Raw genomic sequence first — 23,770 nt, 5'->3', positions numbered from 1 at the left:
GTGTGTCTGCAGCATGAATGGAAATGATTCAACAGGTCGCATGTTTGCCTCCTCTGCACTGGGCAAAGTTTCCTGGTGACTGTTTGGCATACTTAATACTTGGTATGGTTGACGGTTGACACATTCTGGTCACCCCTTTGCGCTCAGCTTAATTGTCACTTCCTCCAGCTGTTTGCCACTGCCCTCTCCCATATATATTAGCTCTATGAATAAGAACTGCAGGAAGAATAAACTAAAAGCAAGTGAAAATGGGAACAGGATGGGAATGGACGGGAATGCTTCTGATTAGAGCTTTTTCATAGCTTGAATTTTGTATATGTAAGTATCTTACATATCCCCCAAATAAAATTAAACCAAATAGTGGGATGGGGGAGGGGGAGAGAGAAGCATTAACTCATTATTAAAATTGGCAAACTAATAACACAGAGTAAGGAATCATTTCAAGTTACTTCTGGGCACACCACTCGCTTTTTTTTTTTTTTTGAGACAGAGCCTCAAGCTGTCCCCCCCTGGGTAGAGTGCCATGGCATTACAGCTCACAGCAATCTCCAACTCCTGGGCTCAAGCGAGTCTCCTACCTCCATCTCCCAAGTAGCTGGGACTACAGGCGCCCATCACAATGCCCAGCTATTTTTTTGGTTGCAGCCATCATTGTTGTTTGGCAGGCCCAGGCTGGATTCGAACCCGCCAGCTTAGGTGTATGTGGCTGGCGCCTTAGCCACTTGAGCCACAGGCGCCGAGCTGGGCACATCATTCACTCGTCTCTGGGTTGAGACTGGGAGTAATGGCCATTGAGTTAATGAAAGGTGGGAAAGTAAGGGCCAGGCGCAATGTATTACACCTGTGATACACTATGAGCGGCTGAGGTGGGTGGACTGCTTGAGCCCAAATGTTTGAGGTTGCTGTGAACTATGATGCCACGGCACCCTACCCAGGTTGACAGAGTGAGACTTTGTCTCCAAACAAAACCTGGATCTACCAGTTATTTTACCCCTGAACCTTTTTTCTTCTGAAGGCAGTGCTATCAACCAGATCTAACTCACCAATTCTTATGTGGATAAAATCATGTTGTAAACAGCTTTTAGTACCCTGCTTTCCAGAGTGTGGTCCTGGGCCATCAGCACCATTGAGTGTGTGGGAGGTGCCTTCAACACCACCCCAGTGCAACAAGACCCCAGTTGGCCCCCCCAGACAGACCAGCCACTGCTCAAGTGTCTGAGATGAATGTGGTCCCAGCCACACCTGCATCCGAGGGAAGGTCTTGTTCCTTATTGACTCTGGTCCAGGAAAGACCCCCTTCCAGGTCTGGTGGAGGAAGTCCCGGGGGCAGAGAGAGACAAAGGGCTGCCCACATCACATTATCCTTTTCTACTTTATTACTTCAAATTAACAACCACAATAAAGCTCAAAAAAGTCCAATATTTACACAGGAAAAAAGTACAAAATTCCCCCCAAAGTTCTTCAGTATTTTTTTCAGTTTTTTAAATTACAAAGTAATAAAAAGTTTTGCTCTGTAATTAAAAAAAAAGGGGGAAAGGGGGAAACAGAGGTAAATAAATTAGGAAAAACACACAGAGAAAACAAAAAAACAAAACCAGGAGTTAACTAAGGATGGGGAAATCCAGCACTTGATCCTAACCTCAGGCTCCTCCTCCTCAGAAAGGTGAAACCTGGGGAGAGGGGAGACCCCAGGTGACTATCAGAACCAGGGGAGTAATTTATAACCCACAGTCAGATGTTGTTAGAAGTAGTGTCCAAAGATTCTGCCCTAAGACTAAGCATGGATGGTGGGGCTGCCACAGGCTGATGACAGTCTAGGGGTGGTGAGGACCCTCTGTGCCCTGAGGGATGTGGATGTCACAGCCCAATCCATGCCCCTGTTAGGAGACATGGGGGAAAGGAATTCACCCGGGGAGGCGGGGACGCAGCACCTGCTGCCCTGGGGAACACAGGTCAAATATAGCCACAAACACACAAAGCATCTTGGCCCTACCACCTCTCCACCCACTCGAGGTCTCCAAGGAGAGGCAAAGGAGAGGTGGGGGCTGTGCGTTTCTCCTCGGTTCCAAGGCTCATAAAACCCAGTGGAACCTGCTTTTGAGTGACCACACCACTTCCTAATGTGAGTTCCTCCAGCCACTTCTGTTGGCGTGTGAGACCCAGCTGCAGCACTAAGGTGTTCCTCTTCCAGCAAGTGGGAGCAGTGGTGGAACAGGTAGCTGGGCTGGGGACTTGGCAGTTGCCTCTTGTGGCCCAGGGTTGTGGGGATGGGCTGAGCAGCCTGTGATGCCAGGGAGCAAGGTTCCTCAGTGCTAAGGGTGTCCCATCTTCTTGTCATTGGCAAAAAAAAAAAGAAAAAAAAATTTAAGAAACAAAATCCATCGTCGGTTTTGTGCTGGGTCTTTTGAGTGTTTTTTTTTTTTTTTTTTCATCTTGTTGTTTAAAAGAAAATAACAGTGAAGACACTAGAAGAGAAAGAAAGAAGAGAGGTCAGGTGCACTGCTGCCTCCAGATACCCATCTGCCACACTCTCCTCAATTCCTATCTTCTCGTCCCTGGGTCTGTCCTTCTCTGGGCCCCAGCACTCAGCTCAGGGCCCAATACACAGCAGGTGCCCCATTTTTATGAGAAGGAAACAGTCTCTCTCCCTCCTCTGCCCTCCTGGTGAGCAGCTCCCTGGCCACACACTTGCCCACCCCAGCCACAATGGCCTGATGAGGGTCCACCATCCTGTGTGTGTCTCTGCTGTGTGGATGAATTTCTGCAAACCCAGTATGTCCTGGTGTGAGACCGAGTCTCCTGACTGCAAACTACCGCCTCCCAATGTACATCTCTTCTCCACGGAGCTCAGACTGTTTCCTCACATACTCAACAAGCCTTCTGACACCTCCCCTTCCCCAAGCCAGGCCCCAGAGTGAAGAGTTACTATTCACCACCTCAGGGCCTCATGGTGTCCTGGAGAAAGGACTGAGGCTCCCACTTGCAAAAGGACCTATCCTGCCCCTGGAAGGCCAATAGGAGCCTGAGTCCACAGCAGGTGAACTCCTAAGCCAACAGTCCTGTGCTCAGTGCTTTGTGAATTAACTCAGATTAACAAGCCAGATGTCAAGAGCCCATGACCTGGTCAATGCTATGACCAACTTTCCAGACTGTATTAAAGGAAAAGACTGGCTCAAGGGCAGGGAAAGAGCTCTGCAGCAGCAATTAACCCATGTGGAGCCAGGCCTGCTCAGAGGATGCCTCAGTCCTCCCTTGAGGTCCTTGGTTTTGGGGGACCTGGTACCATCTGCCACTCCCTGAACCCTTTCCACAACTGGTCTCCTCCTGGGGCTGTGGGTGTTTCTAGACCTGGCTAGGCTGGGCTGTGTCTACAATAGACACCAACTCACCTAAACAAACACTGGTCCGATGGTGGCACTCCTCACTTCCCGAGATGGTCAAATGGCACGCTTGTCTTTGGGGAAGGGGAAGAGATTGGGGGTGGGGGGACAAGCTTCAAGTCAAGTCCCTCTGCTCCTGGGAAGGGTGATCTGGCAAATTCGTCCCCAGGGTGGTGCTCCTCTTGCCCCCACCAAGCCCCTCAAGTTAAGGGAAGGTGTGTGATGTCCCAACTGACTGCGGCAGGCCACACCCAAATCGGTGGCCAGGGTGGAGGCCCCTCCCTCACAGGCAGGAGGGCAAGTCTTCCACCTACCTCTGCCAGATCCCCTTCCCTGGGCAACCACACATCCCTACTTCCCAACTGTCCTTGTCCAAACATGGCCTGAGTGGAACCACTGGACAGGACCTCACCCACTCATCCATCTCATTCTCTGGCCAGTGAGGGGCCTTCCTCCTGGCAGGGACCACAAGCATCTTATCTCTAAGGCCCTGGGTGGGCAGCTCTCCCACCTGCTGGGGCATGTTACTTCTCCCAACCTCCTTTCTGACTTTGCTGAATGGGGCTAATTAGGCCTCAGAGGATTAAATGAGACCAACTCTGGGTTCTAGGTTGAGTCAGGAGAGGGGAGAACAGAGTCAAGAGGTCTGAGCCCAGACTAGGGGGTTTCTATAGGGTCTGCAGCTCAGCTGGGAGTGGCTGGGGTGAAAGCAGCTCACCTGTGAGGCGGGGATCCGGGAGACCTCTTGCCGTCCAGTGAGGTCTGAGGATGATACGTTGGCGGGTGCGCCCCTGTGCAGCCTCATACTCACCTTCCTCTCCCGGTCGACCCGTGAGATCGCTCTGGGAGATGTATTGCCTAGAGGATGAAGTGAGGGAAACCACCTTCAGAGTGGGCACAAAAAGAGCCCACGACCCCCGCTGCCCCTCACTGCTCTTGAGGACCCTATTTACCAGCTTGCTGGATGCGGGAGGCAGGGGTGGAAGCCACAGGTTCGGCTGCACTGCGGAGCCGGTTGGCAGTGGCCCCTGTGGGGGGACCAGGGGGCAGGGCCCGGGTCGTGGACCCCCGCAGTTGCCCCATCCTCTCCTCGCGCTCGTGTTCTCGCCGCTCCCGGTCCACGTCCTCGGGGTTCCGGGATGCACCCTGCAGGGAGGAGACACCAGTCAGCCCTGGAGGCCCAGGTACTCTGGGCCCCAGCACCCCACAGGACAGTAGAGCAGGGGAGGCCAGGCGGGCATCTCAGAAACCCTCCAGTCTAACCTCCTCCCTGTGATCACATAGCAGAGAAATGAAGCCACATAACCACCAGAAGAGGGAACAGCAGACATTTGAGGGACAGAAGGAGGTCAGTCTGCCATGGTCTCACAGGGCTGGAATCAGAACCAGGAGGGCTGATGTCCCTAGAATAACCAAGGATATCCCTTGGCCCTTCCGACTGGGGGCTAGGACCTACTGTGGGCCCCTCTGTGTACCAAGAGTCCTCAGCCCTTTCAAGGCTTTCACCAAACAGGGAAAGGTGTCAGAGGCCACTAGCAGACAGGGAAGGGGTGTCTAGAAAGAGGAAAGAACAGACCCTGTCACATAATCAGTTGAAGGCTATGCCAGGAATTGGGGGGGCTTACACAGCTAAGGGCTCTTTTCATGAGAAGGCCATCCTTCCCTTGCCCTGGGATGTGCAATGGGTTCTGACAGATGCTGTGGAGGCCACAGCCAGGAGGCCCAGGGGACCCCAAAATGCGGCCTGCCTTGGAGACAGGAGCTAGGGGGAGCTGGAGAAAAAATGGGGCTCAGTGCTCCATGGAGGAAGAAGAAATCAAGTGGCAAGGTGGGGACAGAAGGGGTCCCCTGAGCCCTGCCCTCCAGCCACTGCTGGCTGCTGTGCAGGAGGAAATGAGAAAGGGCCAGAGAGGAGCAGGTGTGGGAGCAACATGGCTGCTTTACCTAGTTGGTCCTGGGGGTGTCCACAGAGAAGGGCAGGGGGCTGGCAGGAGGGGGGCCGCATCTGTGGAGGAGAGAGCTATAGGCTGAGTTGGAGGCCTGCTCGTGGGCCATGGGGTAGGGCTTTTGCAACCCGTGTCTCTCCCAGGGGACCGGCCAAGAAATCGGGTTAGGGTAGGCCTGTCTTCAACTCTAGGAAGTGGTGGCTGGATCACAACAATCCCTGGATCCTAGCAAGGTACCAAGGCTCAGAAGAGCTTCTTGACCTGCCTGGGGTCACACGGCTCTGGAGCTGAGGTCAGAACACAGGTGTCTTCCACCTGGTCCCACTGTGTTCTCTGCACCCCAAGAGAAAGCTGTTCAGAGACTTGCCTTCGCAGAATACTCTAGGGGCACATTTCTTCATCCACCCACCCAGAAGCTTCGCAGGCAGACCTGGGAGTCAGGAATACAGCTCCTGACCTCTGGCCTCCCCCTGGGCTCCTACCCAGTTAGAGGATGGCAAAGAGGGTGACTCAGCCAGAGCTATACCAGGGACCATGGGATAAGTAAGAGTTGTGCATCACGTATCAAACCTCCTGTGGACAGGGGCACATTGACTTCGCAATGCAAGTTAATCTCATCCCCCAGTTAAGTGATTTGCTCCAAGGTGCACAGCCCTGTGGGACCCCAGCAAGCTCAGGCCAAAACCAGCCTCAGAGGAAGGAGGTAAGCAACTCTCCTTATTTCAATCCAACCCCAGCAATGCCTTAAGAAATGCAGATCAAGGAGCTTCCTTGGCCTTTATTTCCCCACAACACAAAGGTTCAGCCATGTCACAAGTTTCCACACTTGCTGTATGGACCTGTCCATGGCTGTGCATCTCTTCCCCGCTGCTGGCTAGACCTCAGAACACAGTGGCTGTGTGTGCTGAGAGCAGGATCCAGGCCCAGGGCTCCGGGGATCCTAGTGCCCCGATGCCAAACAACGCGGTGAACCACTCCAAGGAGGTTGAGGGCGCAATCCTCATTATAGGAGAGTCTGCAGCCTGGTGGTACCCAGCAGCGTCCTGTCCTCTGCCAGGTGCTTAATGAAAGATTGCAGGACAGGGTAGTGTGGGAGGGGCCTGTTCTCAAGAGTGAAAAGTGTGGAAAGTTCCCACTGTCCATCCTACAGATACTTCTGCCAGGGGCTGATGGAGGTTGCTAAGCAGTGATGCGCCAGAGGCTGGAAGAGGGTAATGCTGTGGGTGCTGCTGCCCTGCTTCTGACCCCAGGACCTGCCCCAAGGGGGACTTCAGGAAGGGGGGGTAGGGAGGGTGCTCCTGACTTGGCTTGAGAAGAGATCTTGTTGGCTGGACAAGAGGCCGAAAGAGGGTAATGCTGTGGGTGCTGCTGCCCTGCTTCTGACCCCAGGACCTGCCCCAAGGGGGACTTCAGGAAGCGGGGGTAGGGAGGGTGCTCCTGACTTGGCTTGAGAAGAGATCTTGTTGGCTGGACAAGAGGCTGAAAGAGGGTAATGCTGTGGGTGCTGCTGCCCTGCTTCTGACCCCAGGACCTGCCCCAAGGGGGACTTCAGCAGTAGGTAGGGAGGGTGCTCCTGACTTGGCTTGAGAAGAGATCTTGTTGGCTGGACAGTCCCGTGAGAAGTTCTGCAAGGAGGCATCTAGAGCAGTGTTGTCCTCAGAACTTTCTGGGATGATGAAGGCAACGATCGTATCTGTCTTGTTGGATGTGGTGGCTATTGCTCAGCCACTTCTGGCTCCTAAGAACTTGTAATGTGTCAAATATGACTGAGGAACTACATTTTCAGTTTTTATTAAGTTTAATTAATTAATGGCAGAGGTCTAGAAAATGAGAAATCTGTTCTTGGAACTGTGCTGAGCCGAAGGCCTAAACCTGTCACAGAATCAGACTCAGGAATGACTTTGTATAGCGATGAGCAAATAAATGCCCAGTGCCTGATGCCCTTGAGGTGAGAAAAGCTAGCCCTGAGGGCCCCAGTCCAATCCAGATGGTCTGGGGTAAAAAAAGGCATGCCCCCCTGCCCATCTGCCACCTCTACCCTCACAAGGGAGGGCAACAGAGGCCTCTCCCTGAGGTTCTTGGCCTGTGAGACCCCTGTTCTCTGCCCAGCCTCTGTCCTACTCCTTAGGGAACAGGATCAGGACACTTTCTGAAACCCAGCAAGAAAAGGAGCCCAAGCCCAAGGCGCTGACCTCCACGTCTGGGAGAACTAAGCCTCGCTCCTGAGCATCTGGCAGAAAGGGCTGAGGGCCCACATGAAGGGAGACACACACCAGGATGAAGCAGGGTAGGAGTTTAATAAGCTCAGGTGCAATACAGAGGCCAGCGCCGGGGTCTGGCTGTGAGCCTGCTCCTGGTGCCCGTTTCTGCCACACCCAGGCGCGTTGCCATCTCTCCTCCAGGCTCTCTCCTGCCCTCAGGAAGCTGGTTCATTCCCAAGAATCTGAGGCAGGGCCTCTTCACCCCGCCCTCTGCACTGCACTGCCACCTCTTGGGCACAAGAGTCACCCTTATCACTGCAGAGGACACTTCCTCAGGCCTGGCCATGATAGGCTCAGGTGTACCCAGCGACATCAGAAACGGGGCCCTGGAGTCCAGACCACAGGCCAGTAGTTTTGGGGGGGCAGCTCTTCCACCTCCTCCACTTCTTCCATGGGCCTATCTGGGGGGTCCTGGGTGCCCAGGGGGGCCGGGCACCTGGAAGGGACACACAGAGCACACCTGAGGCTCAGCCTCTGGCACTCACTGGCCAAGTGGCAGATCACAGAAAGGCCAGGCCTTGGCGGATCCTTACCAGCATGTGGGTGGGAACGTGGGCCCGGCACAGGGACAGGGGCGGGGACAGAATGGTGCGATAGCTTCACTGTCATGGGGCTGAGCCTGGCTCGAGGAAGCCCCCTTTTCCAGAAGAGGTGCGAAACAAAACACAATTTCACGGATTCCGGAGCTCTAGGCACAACTGACGAATGCTGCTCCCACCCCCCACCCAGGACCCTTAAACGGGGGAGACAGAACAGCTGCCTAGCAAGACCCAAGGTCCCATGACCAAGAAGAAAGAAACAACTATAAATGGGCCCAGGCTGGCCAGAGAGGCTGCGGCAGAGGCAGCCACCCGGGATACCCAGAACCAGAGCAACAGGCCAGTGTAGGCGAGGACCAAGGCAGCAGGGGGGGCCACCAGCAACACCCTTGTGGCACCACAGGCACCCAGGAGGGACTCAAGCCCAAGTCGGATCCTCCTCGGTCTGGTGGGGGGCATCAGCCTGCCCGGGCTCTGTTGGCCATGGTGGCATGTGCTGTCAGCACTGAGAAGGCTGAGTTTAGGGGACTCTGGAACCCCAGTGAGCTTGGCTGCACTGTCCAGCTCATACCTCCCGCTTGCTGGCAGGCCTGCCCGCCACCAGGTCACTCTGCCCTGAGTCAGGGCCTTCCCAACCTGGTCCCCCAAGCCTGCCTCGGCCTCCAGGTGACTCACGAATTTGAGCATGTTCCAGTCGAAGACGTAGTCGTAGGAGAAGCCCTGTCGGTGGAAGAGGTTGCGGAACAGCTGGCGCAGGTAAGAGTAGTCAGGCTTGTCGTCAAACCGCAGGGAACGGCAAAAGTTGAGGTATGTGGAGAACTCCGCTGGGGATCACAGGGGACAGAGGAGGCTGCCATGAGGCCATGCTCCCAGAGCCCCCCAGCTGGCACCATCCTAGCCAACCACTGTCCCTGCAGATACTTTTGGTCTAGAGAGGACAGGATGACCAGATAAGAGAACAGCACCCGGCTCAGCACCTATGGCTTAAGCGGCTAAGGCGCCAGCCACATACACCTGAGCTGGCGGGTTCGAATCCAGCCCGGGCCCGCCAAACAACGATGGCTGCAACCAAAAAATAGCTGGGCACTGTGGCAGGCGCCTATAGTCCTAGCTACTTGGGAGGCAGAGGTAAGAGAATTGCTTAAACCCAGGAGATGGAGGTTGCTGTGAGCTGTGATGCCATGGCACTCTACCTAGGGTGACAGCTTGAGGCTGTCTCAAAAAAAAAAAAAAAAAAGGGGGGGGGGCGGCGCCTGTGGCTCAAGGAGTAGGGCGCCGGTCCCATATGCCAGAGGTGGCAGGTTCAAACCCAGCCTTGGCCAAAAACCAAAAAAAAAAGAACAGTACCCTCATTCCCACCTCCCAGTGGGGATGAAACCCCAGTCTGTTTTCAAAACTACTGGACGTTATTACTAAGAATAGATATTAAAAACAAACCAACTGGGTTGGCACCTGTAGCTCAGTGGCTGGAGCACCAGCCACATACACTGAAGCTGACAGGTTCAAACCCAGCCTGGGCCTGCCAAACAACAATGACAGCTACAACCAAAAAATAGCCTGGCATTGTGGTGGGTGCCTGTAGTTCCACTTATTTGGGAGGCCGAGGCAAGAGAATCTCTTTTTTTTTTTTTGGCCGGGGACAGGTTTGAAACTGCCACCTCCAGCATATGGGACCGGCGCCCTACTCCTTGAGCCACAGGCGCCGCCCGCAAGAGAATCTCTTAAGCCCAAGAGTTAGAGATTGCTGTGAGATGTGACGCCATGGCACTCTACTGAGGGCAATATAATGTGACTATGTCTCAAAAAAATAAAACCAACCAACCAAAAACCCCAGCCTGCCTGAGAGCAGAGCCTCTGAAAACTGAGGAAGTAAAGACCTGTGAACAGCAGCTCAGAGTCCCTTTACCTGCTCTTCCCAAGCTCTCAGGGGATCAAGGAGGCCACAGAACAATACCTGTCATATACTCCAAGGACATTCATGAGCCTGATCAGACCTCCCAACACACCCTAAACAGTAGGAGGAAAGCTTCCAGATCCTCCTCCTCAAAAAAAAGTTGCAGTGGGGGGCAAGGTCCCTGGGAGCTAAGGCAGGGATGTGGCTGAGGGACACATGGTATAGAGCAGCCAGGCCCAGGCAGTCCAGGCCCCCAAGTATGTCTGAGCAGCAGCAGAGAGCTCTGATGAGTACTCTGGTGCTAAGGGCTGTGGTAGCCGAGCATGGGCTTTGTGTGACCTCACCTTCCCCTCAGAAAGGGCCTCAAGGAGTCCCCAGGCTACTCTGGGCTACTCACAGGGGTAGCCTTTGCAGAGGACCTCGATGGGCGTCGACATCTTTTTCTCGCTGATTCGCTCGTACTTCTGGCGCTTGGTGGCTGCTTTGAGGCCCTGCCAGGGCAGGGAGCCCAGGTTGAAGTACATGAGCACGTAGCCCAAACTCTCTAGGTCATCTCGACGGCTTTGTTCTGCACGTAGAGTTGAAAGCAAAGTGAGTGGCAGGGTCCACTCAGGCCCCCAGCTCCTCATCCAGGTTGTGTTCCTCACTATGTACCCGGCACCCCCATCCCGTGCCAGTTTGCTGCAACCCTGTTTTGAACAGGCATTGCTACTGTCTTTCTTCTACAGAGAAGGGGCCCAAGGCAGAGCTTCCTCAGCTCAGTTTGGGCCTAGTTTTTCCAACTTGGGCACTTAAACCATTCAATATCTACAAGTGGGTACCCACAGTGCCTGGCCCATCATGGAGTGGCCACAAGCTTTGGCACAGAGGAAGTCAGGGTCAAATCCAGCTCTGACACTCACTGAGCTGCATGACCTCAAGCAGCCTGGGTAAAATCTGAGTCTGTGTTCCCAGCCCACACAAACAGGCATATGTCCTCACCCACTCAATGGGGCTGCTGGGAGGGTGGGACTGGGCATGCGGAGGAAGATCCAACTTTGGTGCGAGGTCAGGAGTGAGTCCAGGCTTAGGGGCAGACAGGGTCAGGACTTTTGCAGAAAGGCTGACAATGAAAGTGCCCAGGGCCCCTCCACCTCAGTAGGGGCAGGAGGGCCTGAGAAAGGTCATGGCCAGTAACCATAGGTGTGCTCTGTTGTGGGGCTAGCTCGCTCACCGATGCCCAGGTGGGTATTGATGGAGGCATAGCGGGCAGTGCCAGTCAGGTTCTTGTTTTCCCGGTAGGGGATGTGCTGGTGGGTACGGGCGTCTCGGTACTTCTTGGCCAGGCCAAAGTCGATGATGTAGACCAGGTTGCCCTTCTTCCCTAGACCCATGAGGAAATTGTCAGGCTTGACGTCCCGGTGGATGAAGTTCTTGGAGTGAATGTACTCTATACGGCTGATCTGGGGAGGAGAGAGGGACAGCAAGCCATTCACCAAGTGTTCAATGGAGGGGCCTTCACTAAGTGCTCTGAGCCAGGCCCAAGCTGGGGCCACAGAAATGGAAAACACACACATGGTCCCTGCCCTGGTGAGGGAGAAAGATCTGCATTCAACTATAAAGGATGATTTCAAGGGGCAGATCAGGATAGGTTTCCTGGAGGAAGTGACATTAGGATGAACTCAGAAGGAAGAATTCACCAAGTTTGTTGTGAGACAGGGAAAGAAAGCAAGGTAAGAAAGCTAATCGTAAGATTCAGAAATGAAGATGAACCTGAAAAGACGTCCAGACCTCTACAGAAGCCGTTCTGGCTCTACCCTCGTGGGATGTGGGGAGCCAGAGTCATAGAGGCAACTGAGCATCAGGGAAGCCTGAACTCGGCAGGGATGACAGAGATGGAGCACAAAAGACGGGACTCATCTCCCAGCTTTCAGAGGACACAAAAGTCAGGAACACAGCCCTTTCTTTCCCGTAAGCTGTTTCAAAAATTCAAACTAAGGCTTGGCGCCGTAGCACGCAGGGGTTATTGCGCCAGCCACATGCACCGAGCGTGGTGGGTTCGAACTGGGCCTGGGCCAGCTAAACAACAATGACAACTGCAAAAAAATAGCTGGGCATTGTGGCAGGTGTCTGTAGTCCCTGCTACTTGGGAGGCTGAGGCAAGAGAATCGCTCTTGCCTCAAACCCCAAGAGTTTGAGGTTAATGTGAGCTGTGACACTATGGCACTCTACTGAGGGCAACATAGTTAAGACTGTTGTCTCAAAAAAAAAAAAAAAAAAAAAAATCAAACTAATACCCATGCCCATGACCTCTGGAGGTCACACTGCTCTGGGCCTCAGGCTTTGGCACAGCTGAGCACCACTTGAGCCTCACACACTGTGAGACTCTGACGACCCTCCTCTGTGCATACACATTTAATTTAAATCCCAGAGTGTTTGCAGACACGTTGCAGGTCAGCTGCAGATGAAGACTAAAACTCCTGCACGGCAAGATCTCCCTGTTCCATTCTAGGCCCCAAATTCTATGGTTTCTTATTTTTAAGAAGCTTTGCTCCTCTGTGCTTATGAAGAGCTTAGGACCTACCAATGGCTCGTTAGCAGGACCCACTCTGGCCCGGCACTGCATGGTACCCACTTAATCCCCACAACAACCCACAAAGAGGAGGCTCTCACATGAGGCAACCAAGGCTCAGAGAGGCTTAGCTATTTCCGACGGTTACCACTCTGGACAGGATCCAGGTCTATGTGACCCCAGGCACCGCCTGGAATCTGCATTTTAAACAAATACCTCCAGAATTCTACAGCTGGAGGTTGAGGTCCCCTGGTCCAGACCTGCCCTTTGTCTCTACCACTGTTCCCTCCTCCAGCACCCTTTGGAGGAAGAGTTAGTATCCTATCCTAGCCCCACTGGCATGACAGGGAGGTAGAGGCTGGTTGGGCAGTGGCTTGCCTGGCAGGGCCCATAGGCATCTGGCCAAGGTGGGTGGGTGTGGACTCACCATCTGGTCGGCCAGGAGCAGCACCGTCTTGAGGCTGAATTTTCGGGAACAGAAATTGAAAAGGTCCTCGAGGCTGGGCCCCAGCAGTTCCATGACCATCACATTGTAGTCCCCCTCGGCTCCACACCACTTGATGGATGGGATCCCCACTGGGAGCCAGAAAGGGGAATATCAGAGGTGGTCACGCCCCCACCCCCCACCCTCTTCACTGTCACAGCTCTGGGCCCCTTCCCGGCCCTCACCTCCCCCCTGCATCATCTTGTAGAACTTGCTCTCGATATGCAGCTGGGGGTGCTTTGTTTTCACACACTCAAGCTTGATGGCGACTTCTTCACCAGACGCAATGTTGGCACCTGCCGGGGGCAGAGAAGGCAAGGGAACAGGGTCACCCTCTGTACCTCACCTGGCACTTTGAGGTCTGGTGAGCTCCAGGCCTGGGGCCGACTAGTGTCCCACATGAGGGAGGCTGGGAAGGAGGCAGGAAGAGCTTAGCAAGGGCTTCCTGAAGGGACAGCAGAGACAATGAAGACTACTCAAAGGAGCCACAGGCCGGAGGCAGAGAGGAGGCTGGGCCTGTGGGGGATGGGCAGGGACACAGAGGCTCACAGACCACCTACGGGATGCAGTTTAACTGTGGAGAAAGGCTGGGTCAGTGGGGTGTGTCAGGCTGAGGTGGGGTGTGGAGGCAGGGGCCCAAGAGGGATGGGAAGTTGTACCTACTGGGACAACCCTGGACTGCAGGATAACAGGATGGCAATAAACAGCCAACTACCCGACCCACATGAATGCCAACCCCTTCCTGTTCTATCCCAGCAGCTCTTCTGATTCTCATCCCCACTTTACAGAGAAAACTGAGACCCTGTTCTAGGTCACATGACCAGTAAATGCCGATTCAAGCATCAATCCGAAGCCCAAGCTCTGCTGGCCTCCAAGTCTAGGTAAAAGGGTCCTGCCTAGACCTCCACCTCCTCTGAATCCCACCTCTAGGTTCTCGAGGAGTTCCGGGTAAGACTATACCCTCATACACACCAAGATCCACCCCACAATTCGTCACAAGAAAGACCAAACCCAAACTGCACTGTGCCTCAGTTTCCCTAGCTATAATAACAAAGAGGGAGGCAAGGTGGAGGGCTAGGGGCTAAGCTAACACAGGGAGTCTTCTTGGTGGCCACGAGTGACTCCAGACACAAGAGCTTAAACAATGCAACATTAGCACAGACAGAACAGAGACTCCAGGGGGATGTGACCACTGGGAGAATTCAGGGCAGGATAAAGCTGGCACCTCCTGTCAGGGAAAAGATGGGACTGTTCAATAAATGTCCTTGGAACAAGTGGCTAGCCAGATAAGACACCACAGCTCACATTACAAATTCCAAGTGCACCAAGAATTTGTATGTAAGGAAAAAAAAAGGTGGAGGTGAAAGTTGGCATGAATTCTTTGTATTTATCAAGTAGAGCTGAACATAAACAAACCCTGGACCCAGCAACTCCACTCTTGAGTATATGTCCTTTAGAACTCCAAGCACACTAGGGGATGGGGACAAACAACCCAATGACCAGGAGCAGGACAGTTAGAGTGGTGAGGTCACACAAGAGATCCCACAAGCAGTGAAAAGGAAGGATGCTGCTGCCTCTGCACAGGGCCCGGGTGGACTCCCAGCTGCTCACCTTGGGGTAAGAGAGCAGGCAACAGCTCTCCTCACCAAAGCCACAATGTGGCCACCACCCCGTGTCCATCACAGCTGAACGGATGAACAGAATGGGGTATGTCCCTCCAGGGGAATGTTATTCAACAATAAAAAGGAACAGAATTCTGCTATATGCTACAACACAGATGAACCTCAGACACAAGTTCAAGGAAGCCAGACACAAAAAGACAGATAATGAACAATCCCCTTCACACAAAATGTCCAGAATAGGCCAATCTATGGAGAAAGCAGAGCAGTGGCTGTCGGGGGCTGAGGGCTGAGCTACAGGGGACACCCGCTAAGCGGACTGAAGGTTTCTTTCTGGGTGATGAAAACTGTTTTGGAACTAGACAGGGGCAGTGGTTGCAGCACACTGTGAACATACTGAATTGTGCACTTTAAAATGGTACATTTTTTGTTATGTGAATTTTACCTCAATTAAAGAAAAAGAGAGAGAGAAGGGAAGCACAGGTCTATCTGTGTTCACTTCAAAGCAGATAATGACACTCATATACTTACAGGGGACACAAATAACACGTTAAAACCCCAACAAAAGGGAATAATTTAAATGCTAGACAGTGGCTACCCCTGTGAGGGGAAGGTAGAGGGTAAGACAGACGAAGGGTGCCCAGGGGTCTTTAAAAGGTGACAAGTATCGGGCGGTGCCTGTGGCTCAGTGGGTAGGGCACCAGCCCATATACCGAGAGTGGTGGGTTCAAACCCGGCCCCGGCCAAACTTCAACAACAACAACAAAAATAGCCAGGCGTTGTGGCAGGTGCCTGTAGTCCCAGCTACTTGGGAGGTTGAGAAAAAAGAATCGCCTAAGCCCAGGAGTTGGAGGTTGCTGTGAGCTATGATGCCACAGCACTCTACTAAGGTCAATAAAGTGTCACCTTAAAAAGAAAAAGGTGACAGGGATGTCCTCATCCAGCTGGGTGGTGCCCAGGAAAGGTCACCTTATACCATGAACATATTTTAAGTCTATTCTTTGTATCTACTCAACACTTAATAAAAATTAAAACAATGAAAGGTTCAAGAAAAGGGAGAATCACCTTATAACCCTAGGGTTAAACAACCCTTTTTAAAATCTGACTTAAAATTCAGAAGCCATTAAAAAGCAAACAACTCTCTCCTCTCCTTCCCACGTGGCAAAAACACTAAAGGCATAAGAAAAAATACCCCAATTCTTATCACAGGCAAAAAAGGAATATGTGGATATGAGCTCCTACAAACCAGTGGGAAAAAGACTCAATGGGAAATAGGACAAAAGATTTGAACACACACTTTACGGAGAAACTATTAAAATAAATGGCTTACTCATAGGAAAAGATGCCTGACCTCCTTGTAAGAGAAATGCAAATTAAAATGATCCTAAAAGACCATCGTTCACCTAGGATTGTCAAAAGTCCCACAAGGTAACATCCATCTGTCAGCAAACTACGGGGCAGTCAGGCATTCCTTCAGGAGGTCAGTGTGAGCTGGTAAATCCCTACTGGAAGATGATTTGACCCTACTCAGCTCTGACCAGCAACCCCATTTCTTGCATGGTACAAAAACAAGGCCTGGATGAGGCTGTCCAACATCGGCTGTTTGCAATAGCAAAAGCTTGGAAACCACCCAACTGTCCATCATGCGGGGACTGATTAAATAAAGAACAGCCCATCCATAGAACAGAACACAATGGAAAAGAATGAGGAAGCTCTCTTGGTACAGAAATGGAAAGATCTCCAAGATACAGGAAGTGAAAAAGCAAAGTACAGAAAACAGTATGCATCCTGTGCTCTCATTTCAGTTTTTTTTTAAAGGTGGGGCAGTGAGTTATCTGCATTTGGCTGTATCTGTACACACACACCTCCAGGAACTGGCACAGTGGCTGTAATCCTAGCACTCTGGGAGGCTGAGGTGGGTGGATTGCTTGAGCTCACGAGTCTGAGACCAGCCTGCGCAAAAGTGAGACCCCATCTCTACTAAAAATGGAAAAACAGAGGCAAGATGATCACTTGAGCCCAAGTTGGAGGCTGCTGTTAGCTATGACACCACGGCACTCCACCCAGGGTGACAGCTTGAGACTGTCTCAAAAACAACAACAACAACAAAAAAAAACTGCTGAGCAGAAACAAGAGAGATCAGCAAAGACAGGGCAGAGGTAGGTGGGGCAGGGAGGAGGGGTACTTCACTAGATACTATGGTAGAAGTTGTGATTTCAACACTTTTATTGAGGCATAATTCACATACTCTTCAATTCACTCATGCAAAGTGCACACCTCACTGGTTTTTAGTATGTTCACAAGAATGTGTGACCATCACCACAATTTTATAGAACACAGTTAGCCCTTAATACTCATGGGCTCTGTACCTGCAGGCTTGACAGCCATGGGTCAAAAACATGTGTCTGTGTGCTGGGTGGGTGGGTAGGGAATAAAAATAACAGAACTAAAAAAATAAAAAATAGGGGCGGTGCCTGTGGCTCAAGGAGTAGGGCGCTGGTCCCATATGCCGGAGGTGGCGGGTTCAAACCCAGCCCCGGCCAAAACACCACAAAAAAAAAAATAAATAAATAAAATAAAAAATAGTCTAGGCTGGGCACAGTGGCTCATGCTTGTAAGTCTAACACTTGGGAGGCCAAGGTGGATGGATTGCTTGAGCTTAAGAGTTCAAGACCAGCCTGAGCAAGAGCAAGAGCAAGATTCCCTATCTTTAAAAAGAAAAAAAAAAAAAAAAAAAATAGCTGGGCGTTGTGGCAGGTGCCTGTAGTTCCAGCTACTCAGGAGGCTGAGGCAAGAGAATCACCTGAGCCCAAGAATTTGAGGTTGCTGTGAGCTGTGACGTTACAGCACTCTACCAAAGGCAACAAAGTGAGACTGTGTCTCAAAAATAAATAAAGTACAGAGAAGATGTGCTATGTGTAGAATGTGTACAAATACCAGGCCATCTTACAGCAGGGACCTAGCATCCGTGGATTTTGATACCCAAGGGGATCCTGGAACAAAGCCCCTATGGATACCATGGGACGACTATATTTTCATGACCCCAGAACACCCGTACCCTCTAGTAGTCAGGACTTATGTCCCCCAGATCACCTCCAGCTCCTGTCAACTAGTCATCTACTTTCCATCCTTACAGATTCGCTGTTCTGGACATTTCATAGAAACAAAGTCACAGAAAATGATCTTTTATGACCAGCTTCTTTTACTTAACATGTTTTTGTAGTCTGATTTCTGATTTTGTGTATGAACTTTGATTTTTTTTTTTTTTTGAGACAGAGTCTATGTCACCCTCAATAGTGTGTTGTGTCATCACAGCTCACAGCAACCTCAAACTCTTGGGTTTAAGTGATTCTCTTGCCTCAGCCTCCCAAGTAGCTGGGACTACAGGCACCTGCCACAACACCCGCTATTTTTTTTTTTTTTAGAGACAGAGTCTCACTTTGTTGCCCTCGGTAGAGTGCCGTAGCAACATAGCTCGCAGCAACCTCTAGCTCTTGGCTTAGGCAATTCTCTTGCCTCAACCTCCCAAGTAGCTGGGACTACAGGCGCCCGACACAATGCCCGGCTATTTTTTTGTTGCAGTTTGGCTGGGGCCGGGTTTGAACCCGCCACCCTGGGTATATGAGCCTGGTGCCCTACTCACTGAGCCCATAGGCACCGCCCAAAACCTGGCTATATTTTTGTTGTAGTTGTTATTGTTGTTTAACAAGCCCAGGCCAGGCTCAAACCCACTAGTCTCAGTGTATGTGGCTGGCATCCTACCCACTGAGCTACAGGCGCTACCTGGACTTTGATTTCTGGATCACATAAAACAAAAAGAAAAACACGACAGATGTGACTACATATAGTGAGCAATGGGAGAGAAAGTGATCTGTAAAGCGTTTTTGACATTTCAAAGGGTAGGCATAGGTTCCCAGGATGCTATGAGGAGATGGCACGGGAGAGGCATGGGGTTCCCAGGGGTCTAACAGCCAGGCTGTGTCCCTGCCAGCACAAGGGGCAGGAGAGCATAGTGGGTCAGAGGGTGGGCTCTGGAGCCCAAATCCTGACTCTACCACCCCCCTAACTGGGGACGTTGGACAAGTCATTTCACCCTTCTAAGCCTCACGTGCCTCATCTGTAAACTGATGACAGTATTTGGTTCATTAGGCTGCTGTGAAGAGCAAACATGCTTAGGAGAGTGCCTGGCACATGGAGTGCTCTATACGGTCAGGTGTGATGGGACGCACCAGCCCTGGGGCCACAGAGTAGAGCCAGTGGAAGGAAGAGGGGGTAAGCAAGGTGATGGGGGAAAAGAGAGCCTGCCTGGAGGGAAGCCTACAAGGGCCATGTGACAGACAGACTTCACAGCACATGCAAAGGCCCAGCAGGAGGGGGTGCAGCCAATTGAGTGGTCTAGTGCCACGTGAGCCTCCAGGGCAGATGAAAAAGATAGTGGACAGGTAGGTAGGGGAGAAATCTAAAGGCTTTTAAATGGCCAGCTAAAATCCTGGCGTGAGACTGCAGGGGCCAGGTTCAGGTGTATGATCACAGGGTGTCTCGCACCACTGACATTTGATGCTGGATAATGCCTTGTTGTGGGCCTGCAAGATGCCAGTGGGTATGCCCCTGCCCCAAGTTGTAACAACCAAAAGGTATTGAGATGTAGCCAAATGTCTCCTGGGAAACAAGACACTCTACACTGAGATTCCTTGCTGTACTAGAGGGCTAGGAAACAACAGGGGAGTGGGAGTTCTGGGGAGGCTACAGCAGCTCTCTAGGCAAGAGCCAAGGGTGGCTAGGGTGCAGAGGCCAAGTGACACTTTGGAGGCAGAGCCGCAGGAGGACAGTGTAGGGGAACCTCCTTGAACCTCACCCCACCCTGAGAGTACTACTCTAAGTATTTCCATTTGACATATGGAAAAATGGAAGACACCAAAGGTCGAACAACCATATGCCACGAAACTTCCCAGGGACACAGAACCAAGCTGTTATGAGAAGTAATGGCTCTTAAATGTACCTGGAAACCTTTTGCCACAGGTGCCACCAGACCCCTTGGTTGCCCCCAAGCTCTAAGCAGAATGCTGCCAGGCTTTTCTCTGAGCTCCCTACTTCTTATAAGCCAGAGTTGAGGCTCAGGGAGGTCAGACAGAGCTGGCTGGGGCAGAGCCAGTATTTAAAACGTAGTCCCCAGGCTGGGCGCGGCGGCTCACGCCTGTAATCTTAACACTCTGCAAGGCCGAGGTGGGTAGATTGCCTAAGCTCACAGGTTTGAGACCAGCCTGAGCCAGAGTGAGACTTTGTCTCTAAAAATAGCCAGGTGTTGGGCGGCGCCTGTGGGGCTCAGTCAGTAAGGCCCTGGCTCCATATACCGAGGGTAGCGGGTTCAAACCTGGCCCCAGCCAAACTGCACTAAAAAAATAGCTGGGCATTGTGGTGGGCGCTTGTAGTCCCAGCTACTTAGGAGGCTGAGGCAAGAGAATCACCTAAGCCCAGGAGTTGGAGGTTGCTGTGAGCTGTGTTTACCGAGGGCAATAAAGTGAGACTCTGTCTCAAAACAAACAAACAACAATAAAAAAAAAAAACTTAGTCCCCAAAGCCCCTGCTCCTTTCTCCATTCCAACTCTAGGCAAGGTTTCCTGGGTGAGGTGGTGTATGGGGGCTAAGAACACAAAGGCTTGGAAGCTAGAAGAACTATCCTATTTCAGGAACACAACACATCCCAATAGTTACAGTGGGCTTGTGGAAGGACTGGCAAGTCACCAAAACAAATTGGACACAGAAATGGGCTTGGGGGGTGGTGCCTGTGGCTCAGTGAGTAGGGCGCCAGTCCCATATACCAAGGGTGGCGGGTTCAAACCCAGCCCCAAACTGCAACAACAACAAAAAATAACTGGGCGTTGTGGAGGGCACCTGTAGTACCAGCTATTTGGGAGGCTGAGGCAAGAGAATCGCCTAAGCCCAGGAATTGGAGGTTGCTGTGAGCTGTGTGACGCCACAGCACTCTACCGAGGGCGATAAAGTGAGACTATGTCTCTACAAAAACAAAAACAAAAAAAAGAAAGAAATGGGCTTGGGGGCGGCGCCTGTAGCTCCATGGGTAGGGCACCGGACCCATATACCAAGGGTAGCAGGTCGAACCCGGCCCGGGCAAAACTGCTACAAAAAAAATAGCTGGGCGTTGTGGCAGGGGCCTGTAGTCCCAGCTACTTGGGAGGCTGAGGCAAAAGCATCGCCTAAGCCCAGGAGTTGGAGGTTGCTGTGAGCTGTGACACAGCACTCTACCGAGGGTGGTAAAGTGAGACTCTGTCTCTTAAAAAATAAATAAATAAATAATAAATAGAAAAGGACTTGGTGGCTCAGCGCCTGTGGCTCAAGTGGCTAAGGCACCAACCACATATACCTGAGCTGGAGGGTTTGAATTCAGCCCGGGCCTGCCAAACAATGACAGCTGCAACCAAAAAATAGCCGGGCGTTGTGGCAGGCGTCTGTAGTCCCAGCTACTTGGGAGGAGGAGGCAGGAGAATCGCTTGAGCCCAGGAGTTAGAGGTTGCTGTGAGCTGTGATGCAATGGCACTCTACCCAGGGCAACAGCTTGAGGCTCTGTCTCAAAAAAAAAGGGCTTGGACCTGGACAACCCCAGTGGGGTTGGGACCTTGTGAATTCCAGGTGACAAGAGGGGTGACCTGCCTGACATGAGAGCTCATTCCAGACACCCAGACAGACACATGGACACAATCAGGGACCTGGCTGGACTGAAGGACAGGGGATACAACGGCAGTGTCCATTTTAACCCCCACCCCTCAGAAACCTGGAGTGCTCCCTGTACTACCTCTCACTTTCCAAACCACCTGCCAAGGCAGCACTGCTGCCCATCCCTTCAGAGCTCTAGACAGCTCCCCAGGACACAAGGCCAGTGAGTGGACCTCGTGCAGCCAACTTGAGGCCCTTAAGAAAGGAGGTCCCGGGCGGCACCTGTGGCTCAAGGAGTAGGGTGCCGGTCCCATATGCTGGAGGTGGCGGGTTCAAACCCAGCCCCGGCCAAAAAAAAATAAAAAAAGAAAGAAAGGAGGTCCCAGGGCTGGGAATGGTGGCTCACGTCTGTAATCCTAGCATTCTGGGAGGCCAAGGCGGGTGGACTGCCTGAGCTCACAGGTTTGAGACCAGCCTGAGCAAGAGCCAGACCCTACCTCTAAAAATAGTGGGGCACTGTGGTGGGCACCCATAGTCCCAGCAACTTGGAAGGATGAGAATCGCTTGAGCCTAAGAGTTTGAGGTTGCTGTGAGTTATGACTCTAGGGCACTCTACCAACAGTGACAAAGTAGACTCTGTCTCAAAGAAAAAAAAAAAAAAGGCGGTCCCACTTTTACCCATTTAGGATGCTGGGGTTGGAATGGGGTGGGGGGCGGCTTGCAGCCACAACTAAAGTGTGCTGGCCCTCAGCTGGATCCTGGAAAGCAAGGCTCCAGCCCCACCTACAGAGGCCATCTGGAGTCAGGCCCTGGCCCAGCACTGGGGACAAGAATGTAGCCAGAGCTTTGAACAAATGGAGCCAGCGAGGCCAGCTAGAAAGACCCTACAATCATCACTGTCCCCAAACCAGCAAATGAGGAACCCAGGAGAGGCTGGGTCAGGGCAGAGCCCCTCACCAAGGCCCCTGCACTTGGTGAAGGCTGGAAGCCTGGACAGTTGGGAGAACTGACTTGGTTCCCCTGACTCAGGCCCAGATGAGCCTGATCCTTTGAAAACAGCAGCTCCTAACCAAGACCCAAGGCAGGGCCCTGCTGGGCTGCATGAGCAGGGGGACCTCATTACTTCTTACAACCCCATTTCAAAGATGGAGAAGTCAAGGCTGGCAGAGATCATCATTTGCTCAAGAACCTGCAGCTAGAAAAAAGAAACGCCAGCACCTAACCCTAGATCACTCCTGAACCTAGTTTTAAAATGAACGAGATAACTACACAGACAAATAGGAATTTTTGTCCCCAGGGAGGTCCCACAAGAACCAACGACACGTTGGCTTTGCTGACTGACCTTGAGCTGGACAAACGCCCCCCATGGGGCGTTTCCTTCTGCGAAAAAGAGGGACCAGGACTGGGTGTTATCTAGGAGCAGGTGTGTGCCTGTGCCAGGAGCACAGTCTGGCCTTCAGTCAGGGGCTCCAGGCTTCAGTCCTGAGCCCAACAGCCTTTTAAAACATGCTATCCCCCTCCACTCTGAGCTCCAAGTATTTACAAGGGAGGGCAACCTATCAAACGCTTGGCAATGAATTGCACCTGTGGCCAGCACTTCACAGTTTACAAGAAGCTTTCCTGTCTGTTGTTTCATTTGGGTCTCCTAACAGCTCCTGGACAGTCAGTAGCATCATCACAAACTTTACAGATGGGGACACTGGGGCAGAGCAGCTACACAAAGCTGCTCTAACACCTCCCTCCCCTATCCGGCCTCTACACCTTCTCGCCCATCTAGAAGGCTGTGGGCAGAGGCTACTGTTGCCAGTTTTCCAGAGCAGCCTAGGGAGACAAGCTCCACCATGCTGCACCTCAGTTTCCTGATGTGTGAAATGGGAAGACCTGGTACCTTCTGTAGGGGCTATGAGGGAAGACCTGGTTCAGAAAATGCCCTGTAGCTAAGTCCTCAGGGAATGCGGAATTCCCTCCCTGTCCCTTGAGAAGCAGATTTCATATTCCAAGGGGGCAGGAAGTCTAACCATGGGTAAGCGAAACTCCCAAGTTCTGAATTAAGAAACATGACACACTTGTTGGTTTTCTCTGCCCAGGACAAAAACCTGATTCATTTTTGTTTTCTGAGGAGGGAAACTGAGGCATAGGTATAGATCTAGCCTACTTCTGAAGGCACAGGGACAGACTCTAGTGCTCCAACCACTCTGGGCCCCCATTCTCCCATCCACGATCACCAACACTAAACACAGCTCTTTCAGACCATTGCAAAGGAAGGCTACGGCTTGTGGCCGTGCTCCTCAGCAGGCTGAGAAAGTGGCACTGAAACACTTGAGCCTCGTTCATCCCAGCTGAGAAGATGGCTAAGAAATCAGTGATTTGTTTAAAATGACAACATTAGGGCAAACTCAAACTTTCAACAGGAAGCACATCCGG

The 23,770-nt window shown here is 52.1% G+C and overlaps 1 protein-coding gene across 7 annotated transcripts in view; it reads right to left on the bottom strand.

The window, feature by feature from the left end:
• Positions 1-1,353: 1,353 nt before the first annotated feature.
• Positions 1,354-23,770, bottom strand: part of CSNK1E (casein kinase 1 epsilon) — a 40,468-nt gene continuing 18,051 nt past the window's right edge. For 3 of the 7 annotated variants that reach the window (XR_008378854.1, XR_008378852.1, XR_008378853.1), the window contains exons 3-11: positions 13,241-13,351; positions 12,999-13,147; positions 11,234-11,462; positions 10,418-10,588; positions 8,802-8,950; positions 5,325-5,385; positions 4,334-4,526; positions 3,390-4,238; positions 1,354-2,465 (exon numbers count right to left, since the gene is read on the bottom strand). Coding sequence is in view for 2 of the 7 variants with exons in the window: in XM_053584440.1 (XP_053440415.1) it covers positions 3,438-3,454; positions 4,099-4,238; positions 4,334-4,526; positions 5,325-5,385; positions 8,802-8,950; positions 10,418-10,588; positions 11,234-11,462; positions 12,999-13,147; positions 13,241-13,351 (1,220 nt within the window). In the remaining 5 variants the exon portion in view is untranslated. Of the gene's footprint in view, positions 2,466-3,389; positions 4,239-4,333; positions 4,527-5,324; positions 8,024-8,120; positions 8,225-8,801; positions 8,951-10,417; positions 10,589-11,233; positions 11,463-12,998; positions 13,148-13,240; positions 13,352-23,770 lie in introns of those variants that run through there. The other 4 variants (XM_053584440.1, XM_053584441.1, XR_008378855.1 and 1 more) reach the window with 4 other exon arrangements.

The sequence above is a fragment of the Nycticebus coucang genome, chromosome 3 (assembly GCF_027406575.1).
Source record: "Nycticebus coucang isolate mNycCou1 chromosome 3, mNycCou1.pri, whole genome shotgun sequence".
In the NCBI taxonomy this organism is placed as follows: Eukaryota; Metazoa; Chordata; class Mammalia; order Primates; family Lorisidae; genus Nycticebus; species Nycticebus coucang.
This window is presented reverse-complemented; position numbering and strand designations above follow the sequence as displayed.